The sequence below is a fragment of the Micropterus dolomieu genome, linkage group LG15 (genome assembly GCF_021292245.1).
Source record: "Micropterus dolomieu isolate WLL.071019.BEF.003 ecotype Adirondacks linkage group LG15, ASM2129224v1, whole genome shotgun sequence".
Classification (NCBI taxonomy): domain Eukaryota; kingdom Metazoa; phylum Chordata; class Actinopteri; order Centrarchiformes; family Centrarchidae; genus Micropterus; species Micropterus dolomieu.
Window position 1 is genome coordinate 17,225,353 of NC_060164.1, and position 21,903 is coordinate 17,247,255.

The 21,903-nt window shown below is 40.3% G+C and overlaps 1 protein-coding gene across 2 annotated transcripts in view; it reads right to left on the bottom strand.

Moving 5' to 3' along the window:
• LOC123984416 (VPS10 domain-containing receptor SorCS1-like) overlaps nucleotides 1–21,903 on the bottom strand; it is an 84,288-nt gene that overhangs the window by 22,039 nt on the left and 40,346 nt on the right. For both annotated transcript variants that reach the window (XM_046071290.1, XM_046071289.1), the window contains 4 exons: nucleotides 11,273–11,340; nucleotides 9,492–9,591; nucleotides 9,107–9,265; nucleotides 7,674–7,747 (listed from right to left, as the gene is read on the bottom strand). In XM_046071290.1, coding sequence (XP_045927246.1) covers nucleotides 7,674–7,747; nucleotides 9,107–9,265; nucleotides 9,492–9,591; nucleotides 11,273–11,331 — 392 coding nt within the window. In that variant the 5' untranslated portion in view covers nucleotides 11,332–11,340. The remainder of the gene's footprint in view (nucleotides 1–7,673; nucleotides 7,748–9,106; nucleotides 9,266–9,491; nucleotides 9,592–11,272; nucleotides 11,341–21,903) is intronic.

Genomic DNA, 21,903 nt, shown 5'->3' on the forward strand with positions numbered 1-21,903 from the left:
ACACATCTAAATAAAAATGGGGTGCACCACACACATTAACTCTCTCGCCTGTCATTCACCGTTCTTGTGCAGAGTTTAGCGTGCATTCCGTGCTGTCGACAACTGTATGCACGTCGCGGTTCCTCTATTTCAAATAGCCGGCTATTTAAAAACAATAAAATATTCTTTGTGTGGTTCATCAACGGTGATAATTTTTCCGAAAGTCCCACAAGGTGCGGACAACTCAGAACAGCACCAGTGAAGCTGGGGCTCTGTCTCTTCAGCAAGTGTTCCTCTTCTGCCACTACCTACACGCTACGCCTACACAAGCGCACTGACGACCCAGGGTTAGGGGTTACAATTTAGGATTTATTTACGCACTTTAAAAACATTTATTGAAAGTTTTATTCTTTTTACATGTCTAGCATTAAACGTTGAAATGTATATTGTAAAAGGCAGTATATTAACTTATTGGGAGAAAATGTAAATTCAGATGTTGAGCATCCCCATATTGCCAAAATGGCATGATCCTTGTTTCGTTGCAAAGCTTCGAATATGAGACTGACAGACGAATCAGGCTCCGCCCATCTATGCATTAAATCTTCGACTATTCGGGGTCAGCCCTACTCAAATTACAAAATATTATGCTAAATGACTAGCTAGCAAGTCTCAGTTAGATTAGCAAAATACCACTTGTGCTAAAGTGCATTAATAAAAGCTACTAGCTCTGAAACCCAGATGTTTCTGTGCATATATAAATGAAACTAAGTCATACCTACGTTTTCAAAAGATTAAACAGTTATGGTTAATAAATACAGTAGATAGGCCCTCATTTATTATTTTTGTTATGTTCCTAGGGCATATTTGATAAAGTGATGTTAAATAAAATAATAATTATAACAACAAAACAAAGAAAAATTAAAAATGTTCACACAATAAATGCATTTAGCTAACAGTAACACTTTCAATATTTGTAGTTTACATTAGAGTTAGATTTTCATTTTGTGTAAGGGTATAAGAGATGCAGCTGATGATCTTTACTTTTCTCTCAGGAGCAATAATACATACAATCTGATCTATTAAGACTGGCCTCACAGATTTGACCTGCGCTGCACTTTACGGTAAGGTGTATTGCACCTCAATTTCATTCACTTTCAATAAAGATTCTTCATGATAGCAGTTAAGTACAGAACGGCAGGAGTGACCACTTGTTGTATTAATAGTAGCTGTTGTGACAGAAGATGGGATTCTTCTCATTTTCCAAACCTATAATATAAAAAGCCCCGGTCTTGCTTCCCTCAGCACTCTGTAATTGCCTCGCAGCTCCATCTCTTTTAATGGACTTCCTGTCAAATACTTCATCCAATTCTATCACTGAACAGCAGCCCTGGCTCTTAAATAAACCTCTGCAATGTTACTCTGTGTTCTCCCATGACTAACATCACTGCGTCTGCCTAGCATGGGTGTCTGTTAACATGTTTTTGTAAATCATGTTTGGCAGATTTTCAGGATGTGATGAAAGTAATTCTTTCATAGCAGATCTCTGATGGTGTGGGGAGCATTTTTTTCTGCCACGACTTATTTCTTCAAAGACAAAAGGAAGTAGGCTACATATTTTCACATCCAACATTTGATTTTTGATTGATCATCTTGTTAACACTCAACTTCAAGATGATGCAAGAAATCTCAGACACCATTGTCCAGCATATTGACTCAAAAGGAAAACATCCAACAGATTGGAATATAAATGATTCCTGTGTATATTAATATTAACTATGCTGTGATAATTAACTAAATTTTTCAAAACAAGTAGCAGTGTAATATTTATGATGTTAACTGTAAATTGTTCCTGATACAGTATATGGGAGAAAGGACGGTCTATTGATGTTTGGTATAAACCTAAATTACGAACATATTCTTATACAAAACAGCTACAGTGCAGAGCCTTATGTGAAGCAGGATTTAAAAGTCAAAGATTTCTATGTGCACAGCTGAGCTCGGGTACGTCACCATTAGCTAGACACAGATTTAATTGTTTCCCTGAAGAGAAAACGCTTTGTTTGTTATGTGAATTAGATGAGATTGAAGATGAAGTCCATTTTATGTTTTATTGCTCATTAGGGGCTACACTTTTTGGTAATATGTCCTTTATTTCTGATTAGCTTTTATGCATAGACGATAATTTAAAAAAAAAAGTGTTGTAGGAGGGGAACCGTGTGGCAGATTTTATCTTACGAGCTTGGGAAAGAAACTAAATATCTTTGTAATGTAATATATGAAAGAAGTTATACTCTTGTCTGACAAATGTTTCACCACTGCAACTGCATTTTTGGTCCATGTGGGCCATGTGTGCATTTTTTTGACTCAATACATAATTAACTAACCACACACAAGTATAGAGTCACTAACTCCTGTGGATTTACTAATGCAGCTGTTTTAGGTTATACAGATGTTCTCAGCTAACTGTAAATTGTGGTACAATTCCCACAGTTTCTGTATACATTAGTAAAAACAAATTAGACAGTAGAGAAGGAGCATGTTATAGATGACTACTCAACCCCATAAAAAATGAGTGTCATACACCCACCTTCCCTTTGAAGATACAAATATCAGCCTCATTAAACAAGAGTGCTTTGTCTGATATGTACTTGGTCACCACCTCCTACTCCTGATTTTTATTTACTGTAATATTGTTGTTAATATGTTAGGTCATTGTATTTCCCAGAACAATGCAAAAGCTGCAAAAACATGTACCGTCACTCCAAGCCCCGTGATTTATCTGTGGTTTTGCTTTTTTAGTTCTATGTGTGAAAGTGATTTTGTAGCCAACAACTATAAAAAACATTATAAATGAAACATTCATCCAGGGTCATAATTCCTGTACCAGCACTCAACAGCTAATAACATTAAAACACTCAATGAGGTACCCAGAAGCTCTCTACCACATCATCAGTCCGGATTCTGTTAAATAAATCACGTATCATACAAAATAAATGGAAAAACTGATGAATAATATTTGGATGTGACTCAATTTCTAATACACTGTGGTATTCCACCACTATTTCATGAGCAAACTGTATTAAATGGATCAAATATTAATCAGTATGTGTAAACTAGACCCTTAATACACAATGTAAAAAAAAGTAATAAAGGAAAACACACTATAACATACACACATTATTCATCAATCCATGATCTGCCTCCCTAAAAACCTATCCTGGTTTGGTGTTCAATAATAAAAGCAATAGGATTAAAATGTGTAATGGTTCATTTACGCAATATTTACCTTTAAGGGTTCAGTGTGTAAGATTTAGTGGCGTCTAGTGGTGAGGGTTGTGAATCGCAAATATCGGTCCGGTCTACCACTGCACCCTACCCTTTCAAAGAGCGTAGGACAGTTATGGTGGCTGACACAGCACAAAAGATTTCTCTTCTGAGACAACCGACAGTAGCCAGTCAAGAAATGAGGTTTCTTTAGGTATATTTTTCAGGGCTCTCAAGACTCACGGATTCACCGTGAGACACACACATTTCAACCAGTTCACATGCTCTCACGCCACACCTTGTATTTCTCACGCTGAGAAGTAAGAGATAATGCCCATGAAAATGTCCTGCTATATACAATTTTTGGATGAGGCACAGGCATACAGAGTTTTCTGCAGAGCTCACAGCTTTCTCTGTACTAAAATGCCAGAGCCGTTAAGCCGATCAGAAATTCGAATTCAAAATTCGAATTTGTTGTTTCCGGGTAAATTCCGTGATCCCGCTGCAAGGACGTTCGTTACCAGGCAAAATGCATGCACGCGTGCGCACACAGGTAGTTGGAAGAGCAAGCTCGATGAATGCAGGTTTTTTTGGCATTTTGATTTTATGATTCCTGGAAGAAATCACTTGCCTGTGATCAAATATAGTAAAAGCAACTGATGTTTGGGAGTATAGCCAAATGCGTGCTAAATTATTACTGATGCAGTCAAAAACTCTCCAACCTCTTTGCAACCAGAAGCTTTGGCTTAGCCAGAGGTGAACAAAGTAGGCCTGTTCAGATCCTTTTTTTAAGTAAAAGTACTAATACCTCACTGTAAAAATACTCTGTTACAAGTAAAAGTACTGCATTGAATATGTTTAGTAAAAGTATGTAAGAAGGCTATAAGCAGAAATATAAAGATAAAAGTAGCCTACTCAAAGCAGAAAGAAATATGTCCCCTATGACTATTATGTCATTAGATTATTATTCCTCATGCATTACTGCAGTTGGTTGAGGTTGAATAATGTTGTATCAGACTGCAATTAATGATTATTTTCATTAAGTATTAATCAGCTGATTATTCTCCATTAATCAATTGTAAAGATTCTGAAAATAGTGAGAAATGTTGTCACAGTTACCCAGAGCCCAAAGTGACAGCTTCACAATGCTTGTTTTGTCAAAACCTCAAAATTATTAAAGCTACATTAAAATAATCAAAAAAGGAAAAGCAGCAAATCTTCACGTTTATGAAGCTGGAACCATGAAATGCTTTTACATGAAAAATGACTAAGACAGTTTCTGTCATTTGGCCTTACTAATGTAGGCCTACTAGCTGTAGGCTACTTGTATAAACTGTTAAGTAATTTAATTTATAACAAAACATTACATTTTTTTATTCTCTTCATATGTTTTAAGTAACTAGTACCTGTAGCTGTAGATATGAATGGGTAATTCTAAGGTAATAAAAACAAAATGGGTTATTATGTAAGGTCTGAAAACATAGTTATGGATCTTATATTGCATTTCTGTCAATAGATCCTCAGAAATATTACATACTGAACCTTAGTAACACTGGTGGAATTTACATTTACTCAAGTACTGTCCTTAAGTCCAATGTTAAGGTATTTGTACTTGGATATTTCCATTCCATGTTACTTTATACTTCTTTTCCTACTGTTGTACTTTTTACTCCCCTATGTTTATCTGACACCTGTAGATACTACTTTTCAAATTAAGATTTTACATAGTAAAACACGTGATAAGGTTAAAATATAATATAAATATAACAAATACAAAACCCCTGACAAAAAAGCAGTATTCATGTGGAGCCCCTTGTCCCAGGTTTCAGATGCCAATGAGTTGTTCAATTTCCAGCAAAAGGGTGCTTTTCTACTCTAAGCCTCTCATTAATTATCTCACAACACCTAAGATATGGGAACCACTGGTAGTGGTACCATACTACATATAAAGAAGTTAAAACTAGCTTGACCAGTAAAACATTAAAATTACTGGACTCTATGAGTACTACCTCCTCCAATCACACGCACACACTTGCCCACTGAAATTTTATTTGCGTGACGTATAAATAACAGTGTCCCTACTGCCTCAGCATCCGACCGACTCTTCAGCAGACGGCGTCAGAGCGGCAGGGCTCATCGGTAGACGGCTCCGCCTGTGCTTATAGAACTAGGGTTACCATATCGTAACCTTCGTTCTATCTCACACAGGCTCTGCCCTCTACTGAACTCTATGGGTACAGTGGGTGGAGCCAGATGACTGTCCGCCCTAGCCGCGACCAGCCAAAGTCCACCACGCCAACCCGGTCGGAAACAGGCCGGCCAAAGCCCTGTCCACCACATCACCTAGTGACAGAATGGTGGGACACCCCTGAGAAGGTCGCAGGACCGATAGAGACTTGGCATGACCATTAACACCTGCACTGCCCTGACTTCTCACTGGAACGTCAGGCACTGCCAGTGTATGTTCTCCCTCTACACCCAGTAGTCACCAGATCCTCACTTTTCAGATCCTAGGTCGCACTTGCGAGCAGGATCCTGAGAAGGATCCCGACATATCCAAGAGATAGAAACGCACAAACGGGCACAGTAAAAAGGGTCGTAGACACTTCCACACTTCCGAGTGGAATGTGCACACACCCTTCTCACGCAACAATTGCAGTGCGATGCATCTGCTGAGCATGTGGGGGGCTAGCGAGTAGTTGACGGGGAGGCTAATGTATTTGTAGGCTACCCCCTGAGAGGTGAAGCGTAGAAATTCCCTGTTACTGTGTCACCTCGACATGAAATAGGCGTCTTTCAGGTCGATGGTGGTGAACCAGTTGCCGGGCTGCACTGGCTCCAGCAGTTTCTTGATCATCAGCACGTGGAAACACCCTTTTGTCCATTATGCAGGTTCAGGTGGCGGAGATCCAGAATGGCTCAGAAGCCTCTCGTCTTTTTGGGGACCAAAAAGTACATGGAGCAAGACCTCTGTGCATGTCATGCGCAGATATGCCCCAAGACAGGCTGCTGAATGCAAGAATGAGCCGCTGTTCACTGTGATAAAGTGCCACGGGCCGCACCGCGGGAAGAGACGTGTTGTCTGGTTGCATCTCTCCGGCTATATCTGACCTAGATTGGCGTTAGCTCGGCTCTTGCCGTCGTAGCTAGTCAGCTGAACGCTGCGCTGGTTCGGTTGAGGATATGTTGACAATGCGGTTGTGTGTTTTAGGAACCTACACACACTGTCAGTGAACTAGCAGTGTTCCCGTGGACACTGCCGTGAGCGCACTGGGAACGCAGAGTTAGCTCATGGAGGAAACGAAACCAACTGAAGCAGTGAGCAATCTCTTTCGTCCCGCTATACCGAGAGAGACCTGACTTTGGCTGTCTCTCGAGCCGTTAGCTTAGCGTCGGTGAGCGCAGCGGCGCGTTCGACACAGCTAGCTCAATGGGATGGGGTTGGTGGTGGGGAAATTTCTAATAAACAATATAACATTCACAAGCATCACCACAGTGTACACAAGCAGCACATGTTTGAACAGTGGCTTCGTGAATACAAGGCTGCAGGGCGAACCCCGAAGCCTCACCCCAGGAGTTAGCTCTTTGATGAGAGAAGTTAACTTAGCTCTTTGAGGAAAGTAATTAATATGTTTTACTCAAAAAACGGTTTCCACATTCTCAAAAGCCTTACCATAGTGTACACAAGCAGCACATGTAAAACAATGGCGTCTTGAACACCAGACGGGATATTGTGGCAGCGTCAGCAGGCCTCTCTCCCTCCATAACGGTCACTTGGCCAGTCACTCCCTTCCCCAGCCGCAGGTTGGCTGGGGGAGGGGGGACTGGACTCGTCCGGGCAGGACATGGGTCACCTCGCCCGGGTGCAAAGATAATTTTCTAGAAGTGGCGATTCCATCCGAGGAGGTGGTAAATTCAGTGAGCAGTACGCCGTTTGCTGAAGAAAAAAGGTGAGGGACACTGCTGAGGTGGTATGGACACTGTTAAATACGTCACTCACGTCCTATTGGTCGGCTACGTGCACGATAAAATTTCAGTGGGCAAGTGCGTGCGTGTGATTGGAGGAGGTAGTACCCATAGAGTCCAGTAGAGGGCGGAGCCTGTGTGAGATAGAACAGTACTCTGGTAATTGTTATTGTTCATCTTTCTACCACATCCGTGTCCAGAATCTGGGAAAACTTGGCAAATCATCCAACATATTTTAATGAACATGTAAATACTGTATGTACAGTGAAGGCATTTCCCCTCTGCAGTTCTACTGCTGTGAAGAAGATGCTAAAAATGCAAACATTTTAATTAATTAATGTATAATCATTGATCTTGTCTGTTATCCATGGTGTTTTTAAAGCATATCAAAATATGCAAGAATACTGCAGCATCTCTCTCCTAGAAACACAAACTCTCTGTAAATGACTGATTGTTTATCTCACCAGTAGAATCTGTTGGGGACAACGCTGTCGTGCACAAGCTGCCATCTCCTCCCAAACTCAACAGAGACATAAAGCTGAAAAATGAGAGGAATGCATTAACCAAATGAGTTACAGTATAAAGCATCATTTTCCAAGTCAGAATATCCAAGAGAATTATTGCCTGATTTATGTCCAACAGTATTATCAGGCAGCTGTCAAGTTTATAGATTTTGTTGTGTCAATATGGTGATGTTGTTTTGAATATTGAAGTACTGAGTGAATACTTTATGTGAAAATGCATCAATCGTGAGAAAATGCATCAGTTACACTCAAAAATAAAAACAGAAAATATTGAACATGATTAATTATGATGCTTTGGAAAAGAGGGAATGGAGGATATCCAAATTGGCCTCTGTATTAAAATCAAAGTGTCTCCTTATTTTAAAAGTATTATAAAATCACTAATGTAACTGTTGTTGTAATCTCTTTTTTCCACAAAGCCATTAGTCTCCTTTTTTACTGCAAAGTTGGACTTGTGTCCAGACATGGGCTGTCATCTTGCCATTAAGATCGAGCAGCAAGCATCTTGAGCTAAGAGCTTTACAAGGATAAGCAACATCATTTTGACTTATCTAAGAGCTTAAAACTTTTAAAAGACAAGACAGATAATCAATAAATGTAAAATGAAACCAAGATAACATTCATTTCAGCAGCGATAAAAGGAAAAAAAAAGCAGATGAAATTTAGCTTGACAAAGAACAACCTGAAGGTAAACTTCTCTAGAGCATCTTTATTTTGACCCTTCGATGGCTCTCAACTATGCTTTCATCTACCTCCCTGCACCATTTATCTCACTTCTCAGACCTTGACTGTTTTTCTCTGTGAAAATCAACTCTTCCAATAGCAGGCTGGGGAGGCTGAGTTTGATGTCTCTGGTGTTGAGTAAAGCAGACAGCAGGGTTCTCACACGGAGTAATGAAGGGTGTGTGTTTATGCTCACAATTGTGTCTGTGTGCAAGATTGTGGATTGTTTGGGGGTGTGTCTCCCTTGTTAACTTTCCCCTGTGCTGTCTAGGACACATCTGTTCAAAGTCAGAGTCTGCTACCAGACCTTATGACTTGTTTAGGGGAGCAGGTGATCAGCTGCCTCTGTTTCGGCAACTCTAGCCTTGTTTTAAGTGGCAGGTGTCTGCTCATCAAGACCATATCCAGAAAGCTAGTGGCTTTTATCAAAATGGATGCTTTCTACTGTGACAGCAACCTATGATTTGGATCATTTTATAGAGATATTAATTTTCAGGCTTGTGATATATAATCGGACAGAACAACAATCTGGCAGAATGCTCAAGCCAAGCTAACAAGAGCATGATAAGCACCAAGTGAACCATACACAACAGCCTATACTCACTTTTTTTATTCCACCCATTTCACGCCATCTGACAGCTACATGTTACCTTTTGGTCATGGCTGTAAGCCAGGATCCAGTCCTCCTGCTCGGGGTGAAAAAGCAGGCTGAGGATATCAAAGGCTAAGCTGTGTTTCTGATAGGACGCCCCCTCGTCAAGGCTAATGAGCAGGCTGTTCTCCACCTCCGGGTCGGTAAGTAACATGATCTGAGACGAGACAAGAAAGGAGACGGGGGAATCAGCGGCCCACCTTGACAGTATCCATTCCACAGGGCTTAAGTGTGCTTATGCAATGTGCTGCTTGGAACAGACACATGGTGTAAGCTCCTGCAGGGCTGCTATGTAGTGAAAATGACAACTCTACATGCTATACAATAATAATAATTTATACAATACGAGGAGGATTTTTCATTATATTCATGTGGTAACTTACCTTCCTTTTGTTGTTTGGACTCACGTACAAGTAGCTCAGTATGGTTTTTGGCCCGACTTGCTCATTAAGTTTCTCATATGTGGTCCCATAATCAGTTGACCTAAAATTCAATTATAGGATAAAGTAAACAGGTTGTGGTGGCGAATGGAGCAACACCTACTAGTTAAGATGCTGATGGTACCATTAAGCATATCAGGCAAGCAGAAAATTGCAACAGCAGCAGTCATGAATCAATTTGCTAGATGAATGGAGATTTTTTTAATTATCAAAATAAACAAACAATATCCTGTGTGGCATGCATGGTGAAGGGATGAGATATTATTATTACTATTATTATTATTGATGCTTTGGGGTAAAAATTTGTTTTTCTAATGTTTATTTTCATGTTTAATAACTCAAATGGAGGACTTGAGGACATACTGTCTATTGGCTGAAAAAAAGAAAAGCTTGACAACGGCAGGGTTTTTGAAACTTTTTCAAAACCAGACATATAATCAGAAATATTGATTGTCCTCCAAAAATGGCACCGCTTTGCTGAGTTCCTTTTGGATGTCATTTATTGTCACCAAAATAGATTCTGGTCTCAAATGAACACACATGCACACGATTGTGGATTCCTGGATTATTGTTATTATTATTATTGTTGTTAAAGAGCAGTTGGGAACTATGTAATAATTATTCATTATTAACCCTTGTGTACTGATGACATTCCCACAGAACCTGTATGTGTAAAACTAAATAATATTGCAAAATCGACTACATTTTTCCCTTCAAATATTTCTTTATTTTATTGTGACCTTATTAAAATCCAATATGTAGAGATATATATTTAAGGGGAATCATTGTCTTTGCCACACACTGGGTTTGCACAAAATAAAGAAATTACCATAAAGCATTGGCCACTTAAGGTACACTTGTACAATCAAATGCAATTCAACACCAGTGTTCAGCCATAAACTTTATGATTTCAATGTTAATTGATTTATATTTTTTTTAGAATTATTAACATAGCGGTGGTGTTGTACTGGACATTACATTGAAAGGTGCATGTATGTAAATGGGAAGCACAACAAATTAGAAACACTTGCCAATACAAGGTCCAGTATAACACTACATTTAACTGTGACCTCAGTAATAAACATACATAATATATATAGATTTACATATTACAGTGTCACTAAAACAGTGTCACAAAAAACTGCTTACATAACATATAAAGTTTGTGAGGTTAAATGTCATGGCAATGCTGTTGTACTGGATTGCAATAGATTATACAGGTGTACCTTATATTGTATTGTGTTTTGTACTGTATTTGTTTTATTATTTTAGGATGCCTAACAACATCAGACAAAGGGATAGCCAATGAAAACTAGCCTGTGGCTAACTCAGTTACATTAATATTATTGATCAATGTACATTGCCCCTTCTCAAATTAACACTTAATAAAATCAGAAAAAGAAATGTACAGTATTTTGTCCTACACACAGAAGTGAAATTATGTATGTTTCATTAGTGCAGAGAGGTCCAGTGCTCTTTTAGACCTCTTATGAACAAACTGTTGTAAAACTCCATAAGCAGGAATGCAAATTAACTCACATTAAATTAGGAAATGTGAAGTTGATGTGTTAAGTAGCTATGTTTTTTGACCTATTAAGGAGGGTTCTCTAGGACCCCAACTAGAACATTAGAATTACGTCATGACATTAGAAATCCTCAAATGTATTGTTGTTTGTTTTGCTGTAGCTTCTATATAGAAGGTAATACCAGACAGAAGATCTTACCTCCATAAAGAACTCTCTGTTACTCTGCCAGAGTTGAAGTCGTAGTATTTTGTCAACATGAGGATCACCTACGAAACAGATCAAACACATCACTAGCTTCGAAGGAGTGTCTCACCAGTTTTGAGAACAGCAGCAATAAAGCATCACATAGTAAAACAAAAGAGCCGAGCCGAGGCGTCCATGCACATGTCTTTTAAACTCCCTGACAGCCTCGGCTTTATTAAAAAAACGTGATGGCTTGACAAACCCTATTTGTCGTAAAGCTATAAACCTTGTGCATTTTCTCTGAGGAAAAGCTGATCACATCTGTATGCTATAATGGTTTTAAGACCCAGTAGAGTACCAGCAAATGCTACCATGGGTAAACTATGACTAAATGAATAAATAAGTCAACACTAAAATTCATTACAGGCACAGAGAAAGAGACCTCGTAAATATCATGGACACCTTTTTGAAGAAGATCATAAAAAGTGTCATACATGGTTTACAATACGCAGGCCTTTGCTTAATACACATACATTTCAAGATGTCTTGAAAATTACCCTAGATATTAATGAATGACTCACTGTGGACATTTCTATTTGCCTCATTTCCTTAGCAAATATCAAAACCTAAATCAAAGCATATGTTTGTATAATGATGCATAAAGTGAAGTTGATGTACATTTAACTTGTAATTTCCATTTTTCTCAGCGAGGCAATAATATTAGAAAAAATTTAAATTAGTATGATGAGTCCTTCCAAAAGATGCATTTTGAGTCATGCCGTTTTATAAAATCTCATTTGTCCTTTACACAAACAGTTGCTCACGGTGTGCCCTTCACCCTTTCCACAAAATAATCACCAAAACAATGACCTGCCTGCACTGTGCAATCATAAAATCTACAGATCATATAGCTCTCTTGGGAAGCCTCTCTGGGCATCTTGTTCAGCTTTTCATAGCTATCTTCTGATTATCAAGTTTTATGAGTGTTTGGGGTAACATTCTCGATAACAAGTAAGAACTCCATCATGTAAACAAGAAATTATAACTTTTTAAAACCTTACTCAGACAATTTTTCGAGGGTTTCGCCTAGAAAGGTCAGTCCTGCTCAGTCTCTGCTAGATAGAGTCTTGCCCCCCTTGAAACTAATTGCTTATGTGAAAGAGAATTGTGACAGATGCACACTGTGGCTCTACAAGGTCACTTGTGTACAGATGACTTCATTTAAAAACATGATTGTACATGTACTCCATCCTAAATACAGGTTATCTGATTACCTTAATTGATATTGTTAATTCCTTTATCATTAAACAGAATCTCCAAAACCAATTAAATCTAGTAAAGAACAAACAGAAACTCCTTATTGTGTAAGCTTTTCATTATGTACAGTATATTGATTGTAACTACTGATTATTTCCTTAATTCATTGATTGGTCTATAAAACATCTAACAGTTAAAAATGCTCACCACATTTTCCCAGATGCTCTTTTATATCTTTAAATGTCTTCAAAACCCAAATATATTCTATTTACAATGATATAAAACACAGAAAAGCAGCAAATCCTCACAAATGAGAAGCTAGAAACAGGTTTTCTATTTTCCTTAAAAATGAAAATTAAATGATTATTAGAATAGTGTCTGATTAATTCACTTTCTGCTAATTCATGAATCTAATAATCGTTATACAGTAATATATTAATTTTCCTAAAAGTTCTCACATGTCCTGCACACTATACTCATTTGCGTTTCCTATTATGTGCCTTTACTGCACCATGTATCAGTTCATATATTGTGATTATTAAATCACAAACCACATTGTAACACCACAAGTTTCTAAAGAACAGTATTGCTTTAATTATTTGCTCTCTTTGTGAATGAGCTAACTACTAAAACTCTGACTCTGCTATTACTTTGTGCTGAATGTATGAAATCCTTTCTATGAGCGCTAGTTCAGAGATAATCCATGTAGCTTTTTATAACTACAGTACCAAGTGTCCAGACTGGGTTGCAGAGATTTATGGTCTTCCAATAAAATGGCCTTTTTACCTTCCAAAAGTCATACCCTCATGGACTCTGTCATACACAATAAAACATCTCCCAGCAGTTGGAAAATTATCCCCATTCTGTATGGCAATTAACTTTATGCATTTACTTGGGAAGGATCCAGGACTAGAGTCAGTTATAATTTGCATCCGCCTTATTGCTGGTAGGAAAGGTTTTCTATGTTGAAAGTGTAAGATGAATAACATATCGCTACAGTCTTTCGGTATTTGGGGGTGAGCTGACCCTTTTTAAAAAACATCAATACACCGATACAATATTCAGGTTGTAGGTTCTTCTGTGGGTAACAGGTGTTTGAAGTTCAGCATGTCACATAAGCGTTTAAATTGCTATTTGAAATCAAAGGACAGAGGCTCTTCTTTTTATGATCACACCGTACACCAGATAATGGCATGACTTACTCTCTGAAATGAAATAATAATGTATTAGCATATCTTGCCCTTTCAGGTGTCAAATTTGATGCCAGTGACCATGTAGTGCATAGCCCATTTAACTGCAGTAGCACCAGCATATCTCCAAACTGGATTACTTGACATCCAAGAGCAAGCAAATTGATTTTTCAACCTCTAATCCTTTGTAAATCTTAAACCTTGGAGGTAAATGGACTGGGATGAGTTTGATCATTATGTCAGAACGAATGGAGGCTTAATGGTGACTGAAAGAGCTTAGGGTGAGAAGATTACTGTTGCGGTATGAAGAGGAGAAGGGGTGGTGTAGAGGTATCAAGAAAGCAGGAGGGGTGATTCTGTTATTGAAAAATGAACACATGCTACAAATGAAGGAGGCGACACATTACAATTCATTCCCACTCTCACCAACCCGTAGATCCAGCCTTATCAGCTGTTGGAATTAAGTTGCCTCATCAATAAAACTGTCATCACATTTACAGCAATTAAACAGATGGATGATTCCATAAAAGCAATTGTTACAGGAGTTACTGGCTGGAATATTAATAATAAAGATAAATATGACATCTCAAAAACTGGTCACATGTCTCAGGTGTTTCCTACCCAGTGCATGATGGGATAGGCTCCAGCCCACCTTTGGCCCTGAACAGGAATAAACAAGGAAAAACACAATCAACTTAACAGTTTTTTCTTCCAGGGATAGTTTATGTTTTTAAAAGGGTCAGCTCACCCCCAAATAACGAAAGACTGTAGCGGTATCTGGCCATGCAGATACTATAGCTTTGATGTTTTCTGCTCAGGTTGTCTAAAATTTACCCAAAAAAAGTGAACAAAATTTTGTTTGTGGTGCACACAGCACTGACAAAATACTTTTTGTCTTTCTTTCCAGAAACAATGTCCTGGTTACACCAGATATACCAGACTTCACTGTGAACAATTCTTTATACTGCAACTACTTGGTTTTAATAATTTGCTACTGGGCTACAGGGAGGTTTTAGAGCTGTTTTACCAAAACAGCAGCCTGCAGCATATTGGAAATGACGCTCTAAGAGTAAATAAAAACATTAAAGATGCGGGCAGTAAAACCAAAATAATGAGCTAAAAGATGCCAAAACTCTCCGCGGAGCTGAGGGGAACTGCAGAATTGGGTGATAATTCATTACTATGAGCAATACACATACAAGCAGTGATGCGATCCACTGTTAATTTAAGTACGATTGATTATAGCAGCTTTAATCATGAAGATTTGAATTTCACATTTTTATTTCATTAAGATTGTGTAATGATTATATTCAAGTTAGTGATTTCGAGTTACATTAAATGTCACAGCTAAGACAAACTAATTGGGAGGAGGAGGGTGAGAACACCTGCTTTATATTAACACCACACAAGTGTTAACAATGTGGAACAATGTGACACGAATGCCTTTCATGGAATAAAGAAAACAACTTAGCAAGCAAATTCAAAGACCCCACAGGCCTTTATAGGATAAAGTATTTAATTTGATAAAATCCCCACATTAACAGCATCATTTAATACCTTTCATAAAGAAAGAATTGTCTATTTCTGTTACATTGTTTATGGCCCTGCGACTCTCTCTGCAGTGACAAACTCCTACAGGGATTCACATCCTCATATACTTCAATAACACCTCAGTGAGACACGTAATGTACAGAGGCTTTTGTCTGCCACAACAATTTACATCACTTCATTAACAAAGGCAACATTTCCTCGTAGGCCAGATGTTGTGCTGAAGCTAGGTTGTTTGAAGTCAGAGCTGTTGGCTCCCCTATGGAGAGCAGGTCACTGCAATCATAAATTATAAAACAACAATAACACTTTACAATACAGTCACAAAAAGTAGCTGCCGAAGAACGAGCTGATAATGAATTGTTAATGAGTGGGTCCTGAATTACTGATTTAAGCACTATATAGCAGATTATGATTAGTTACTAGAGAAAAAACTGGGAGAACCTATATCAATGAATCATTAGTTCATAAGTATCTGTGAATCGGAATAGCTTTCTTCATGAGCCATTGCTCTGAACCAGCTGCTGAGTGGCACAAAATAGTCATCACTCAAGTGACTAGTGTCCTGATAAAACCCGATATAAGGAACATGGGGAGGAGTGAAATAAATGCTCAGAAGATTGGAGAATGTGAATGAAACTTACGTTATTAATATGACTGTACTTTTTAAAAGCTCAGCTTAAATGTGACTAATGGCAACTCTTTGTTACTTTGGCAGACAGTAATACCGTTGATCTGATCAAGCAACCAGCATTTTAAATGGACAGTAAGAAGATACTTCATGTTGCAGTTACGGCTGTTAAGCAGAACAGCAAGTGTCTGGCTTGATTGGACTCCTCGGCCCCGTGCGGAAGCAGCAGCTCGGTTGATAAGTCATCTGAAACGTCTTCCTTCTTTTTTGGGCTTCTACTCTCGCATCATTTGCTTCTTCACAATAAATGAAAGCCCAGGCTGGTTCAGCAGCTAGGCTACGGCCGCCTGCTGAGCCTGGAAGCTTCAGCGTGCATGTAGAGGGGGGTCTGATCAATGCAGGCAAGATTAGACAAAATGTTGAGCTCACTGTGCAAGGATGTTTTTTCTAAACTACTTTTAACTCTTGAGCACTCCATTTGAAATTTGGAAATGCTGAGTGTGATGGTAGAAGATTAGTTGCATGTTGACAAACTAAAAGCTCCCTGGTCTCTTTAATAAAGTACTTCTCTGGCATAAATAAAGTAAAACAGCTGATTAGATAAATATGCTAGGGAAGGGTTTCTCTCACCCATATGTCTTATCAGGCTCAAAAACAGTGTTTGAAACTGTGTGTTTGCCAAAAGGCATCACCATAAATCAGAAAAGGAAACTTCAGTGAGTTAATCAGAGTTGTGGTTTTGAATTTGAGGCATTTCTCACAGCAGCCAGATGGTGTAACGCATACAGACCGAGTAATGCAGGTGGCCATAGTAAAATGAAAGTGTCATGAAACACAACAGCAGCCAACAGCAGTGTGTATGGAGCACTGAGATACAGTGGTAATTTTAATGTTAACTGCCAAGACATTATCTTGCTTAAAAAAAAAACAGTGAAACACAGTGAAAACAGGCAGAGTGCATGTAACAAAAATATGAACCTGCACAACATATGTTTGATTTAATCACGAAGAAGTGCAAACACAAAGGCGTGTCTGTCACAAAGAAAAGATAACAAGTGAGATCTCATTATGCATTGTTCCAGCCAAATTAACTTTATCCTGGTCTAGGATAAAATCTTTGGCTGATTTTATGGAATTTCTGCTCTAATAGACAGCATTCAGTGGAGAAGAAAGGAAACCCATGAGGGGAACACAGCTTGCTGATAAAAAAACCCACTCTGCAGGATTTCGAGGCGTTAGAGAACCTCGCCACAGGAAGGCTTGGTGGCTTGGCAGAGCTGAACTCAGCCTGCCAGTAGTTTCTGTGCAGTGCTGAGCTTCAAATACCAGCCCCTCTGTTTATCCATGCAATGTAGGCAATGCCACATCCATGAATTTGTCAGGAAAGATAAATTCTTTGTCTTCCGCGGTCTTAGGTTGAGTCGCGGTGTTACAATTCTTATCATTATGTATTTCATGAATTTATTTATGTTTCTCTCACATGATGTGTGATGTTCACACTAAAACAACACTAGAGCAATCTACCCAACAGCCTGTCCATCACAGCCACCCAGGAGAGAGGAGCTGGTGGGGGTCCACGCTGACAGCCTCAGCCATAGGGTTGCCTGAGCATGTCGGCATGCTATATGCAGGAAAATACATGCAGCACTGTGTCCAGAACAGGTTGTGTTGGTATGCTGAGGAGGCAGAATGAAGATAAAATGCTGTAAAGATGTTAAGGACTAAATTGAATTGAACTATTGATCATATTAAGTCTCCCATTTCTCCCCGTAGGTACAACATGGAGAGCCAGGGCTGAACAGATATGATTACTGACAAAATGGCCCTGGCTTTAACCAAATTAGATGTCTAATTAAAATTTCTGTAGTAATTGTCCCATACTGCTTTCTGCTACACCGGGGACAAGAAGACATTTCAACAAATTGACATTTTGGGACAGAATTATTCACAAATGTTTTATAAATTACTGTATATTCACTGAAAACTTCAAAGAAAGAAATATTCAAATGCATATTTGCTCCCGCAGGTTTTCCAAATTTATGCTATTTGAGCAAACATGGCTATAACCTGTTACTGACTCAAAGAGATACCAAAGGGCTGCCAATCAAATAAACAAATTACATTTTTATAGAAATGTTTGTCAAACTTGGCTCTGGTGTATTCGGGTGAAGAATATTTTTATGAATGAAAAACAACAAATTTGCCTCTATTGCAGAGTTATTGGTGATTATTGATAAATTGATACGGCCTACTTTTAGCATCCTCTTCATAGGACACATTTTTTGTATTTATGCTGCCTTCATAATGACACTGCTCGAGAAGAGCAACACCGCTCTTATGTCTCTTTTTCATCTTTGGCTTGTTTTGCTTTCCTTATATGCACAAGTTTGCAAGTGCCCCAAGCCTGTTGCACAACATACTGTATTTTTCCTGCATTTATTTAATCATATCCTGGATTTAATATTTGACATATATTTTTATGTAAGACATATTACACATTAATGTTTTTCTTTTGAGTAAGGCCAGCTTCGTTCTCAAAATAACAACACATTTGGCATGTTTCCACACTGCTGTTGAATATAGTAGTTTAGGCAAATAACGCATTCTCACTCTGAAGAACGTCTCGGGTTATGTATGTAACCCTTGTTCCCCGAGAAGGGGAACGAGACACTGCGTCGGTGACGACACTATGGGAACGCCTCTGGGCGTGGCAGGGCTGAAATCATGAATGAAACTACTCCAATCCTATTGGCGTTGCTAGAACAGTAGCGTGTGACGGCGTAACTGGAGGCGTATATAAGCACACCGGACACATTAGCTCTTTGCTAATGTTCCCTTCGAGGGGAACAAGGGTTACATACGTAACCCGAGACGTTCCCCTTCGAGGGAACTCGAACTGCGTCGGTGACGACACTATGGGATTGAGAATACCCACTATTCCACGCCGAAGCCTCCCTCTGCCCCCCCAGCGTGCAGAAACCTGTAGGCACAACTAGGAAGAGAGCGCACGGGTGCCGGGTGCAGAAGGAAGGTCCAGACTGTAAAACCGGATGAAAGTGTGAAGAGCGGCCCAGCCAGCTGCCTCACACAAATCCTGGAGCGAAGCCCCTACGAGGAGGGCCCTAGAGGCCGCCATGCCTCGAGTAGAGTGCGCCCTTACGGCCATAGGTGAAGGTAACCCACGCACCTATTAGGCCAGGGAAATAGTCTGAACAATCCAGTTGCTGATCGTGTGTTTAGAAGCGGGGAGCCCAGCCTTGGGGGACCCGAAACACACCAGCAACTGGTCTCAGAGTGTAAATACTCAGTGCTCTGACCGGGTAGAGCAGATGAAGTCTCCCGTCCTCCGCCGTCACATGAGGTTGGGGATGAAACGCCTGCAGCTCCGTAGACCCTGCCAACCTGGACGGAACCTTAGGGACATATCTCTCTGACCCTCCCCGGGGCAAACTCCAGGCATTGAGGAGAAACCGAAAGTCCCTGGAGATCCCCCACCCTCCTCAGAGAAGTGATAGCGAGGAGAAAGACCATCTTAAGGGTCAGGTGCTTGGCCTCAGCCGACTCCAGGGGTTCGAAGGGGGCCTCAGCCAACACTTCAAGAACAAACGGCAGGTCCCAAGTGGGAACCCTGGAACGAGTCACGGGTCTCATCCTCCGGGCTCCAGGGAGGAAGCGCACGACCAGTGGAAGCCTCCCCAGAGGCCCATAACTCAGAGGTTTGTGGAACGCCGCCACGGCAGCCACATACACCTTGTGTGTGGATGGGGAAAGGCCAGCAGAGAAACGGTCCTGGAGGAACTCCAGTACCATAGTCACCGGGCAGGTAACTGGGTCCACCACCCGTTCTCTACACCAGGTGGCAAACACATTCCACTTCAGGCCGTATGTCCTTCTCGTGGACAGGGCTCTGGAGCTGAGCAGCGTCTCGACTGTCCCCGCCGTCAGGCCCGTCTCCAGGAACTGGGCCCCCTCAGGGGCCAGACCCACAGTCTCCACAGGGCGGGGCAAGGGGGACCTGCCATGGCTGGCCCTCGAGGAGCGATATTATGTCCGAGAACCACACTCGGGCCGGCCAAAACGGGGCTACCGGCAGTAGACTGACACCGTCCTGACGGACCCGCTCCAGAACCCCCGGGAGCAGAGCGACTGGGGGAAAAGCATACAGGCGCAGCCTCGGCCACGTCTGCACCATGGCATCCAGCCCTAGCGGGGCTGGGGGCGAGAGGGAGAACCACAGGGGACAGTGCGTAGTCTCTCGAGACGCAAACAAGTCCACGTCTATGGGGCTGAACCTTTCGCATAATAACTCCACCACCTGGGGGTGGAGTCTCCATTCCCCAGGCCTCAGCCCCTGTCTCGACAGCAGGTCTGCTCCCTGATTCTGGGTCCCAGGGATGTATGTCACCCTGAGGGACAGCAGTCTCTGCTGGGACCACAGGAGGATCTGATGTGCCAGTTTGCATAACGGGCGTGAGCGCAGACCCCCCTGGTGATTCAAATAGGCCAACACCGCCGTGTTGTCGGTCCCATAATTTAGTTTAATATTTGACATTAATGCTAAAAAAAAAAACATTTTTGCACATTACTCACTGGCAGTATTTTTATTTATTATTTATTGAAATCTGCTGCATTTTTTCCATCAAGTCACAATTTACTTCACCACGTTACCTTGAATAAATCTTAAGTGTCATGTTAGAAAGTTTTAAGATAACTTTCCACTGACTGTTTTGACTGAAGAGTTTCTTACATACATTAAGCCATACTGTACACTGCCAATGCTTTTACGCAGGCATTATCACATTATTTACTGAGTGTCAACTGATCTTATGAGCTACAATCATCGTTTCCTCCATAATGAAATAATTTGCTTTGTTTAATCTTTAACTGATTACCACTGTTGGTCTCAGACATACACAGGACAACAGACATGAATAACTGAAGAAAACTGAATCAATTCAGTAGCAGAGGTTAGATGTGTGCATAGTATGGACAGGAGATGCACATACAGCTTACTCCTGCCACATAACTTACAGTATCTTCTTAATGCAAGGCCCATAATAACAACATGAAAGAGAACAGATAATCTAGCTATGCTCAGATACTTTGGTTTTTCAAGGACCTTGAGGAAAATCTTAAAGTGGAACTGGAGAATGCCACCAAATACAGTACACCTATTCAGAGAGTTATTCATAGAACCAACCAAGAACTCAGATGAAACTACTGCACACTTTGGCCTGTCTCCAATTTGCAGAGGCAGATGAGAAAATCCACCAAGAGCTCTATGAAGCAGATGAGAGGAAGCTATGCACCAGATTACCAAGCACGAGGTCTGTGAAGAGGATAAAATGGAGAACCCTAAAGAATATGTCACTCGTAAATGTAAATCGTGTACAGGTGCTGGTCATATAATTAGAATATCATCAAAAAGTTGATTTATTTCAGTAATTCCATTCAAAAAGTGAAACTTGTATAATGTATACATTCATTCCACACAGACTGATATATTTCAAGTGTTCATTCCTTTTAATTTTGTTGATTATAACTGACAACTAATGAAAACCCCCAAATCAGTATCTTTAAATGGTCTCTCAGTCTAGTTCTGTAAGCTGCACAATCATGGGGAAGATTGCTGACTTGACAGCTGTCCAAAAGACGACCATTGACACCTTGTACAAGGAGGGCAAGACACAAAAGATCATTGCTAAAGAGGCTGGCTGTTCACAGAGCTCTGTGTCCAAGCACATTAATAGAGAGGCGAAGGGAAGGAAAAGATGTGGTAGAAAAAAGTGTAAAAGCAATAGGGATAACCGCACCCTAGAGAGGATTGTGAAACAAAACCCATTCAAAAATGTGGGGGAGATTCACAAAGAGTGGACTGCAGCTGGAGTCAGTGCTTCAAGAACCACCACGCACAGACGTATGCAAGACATGGGTTTCAGCTGTCGCATTCCTTGTGTCAAGCCACTCTTGAACAAGACACAGCGTCAGAAGCGTCTCGCAAAGACAAAAAGGACTGGACT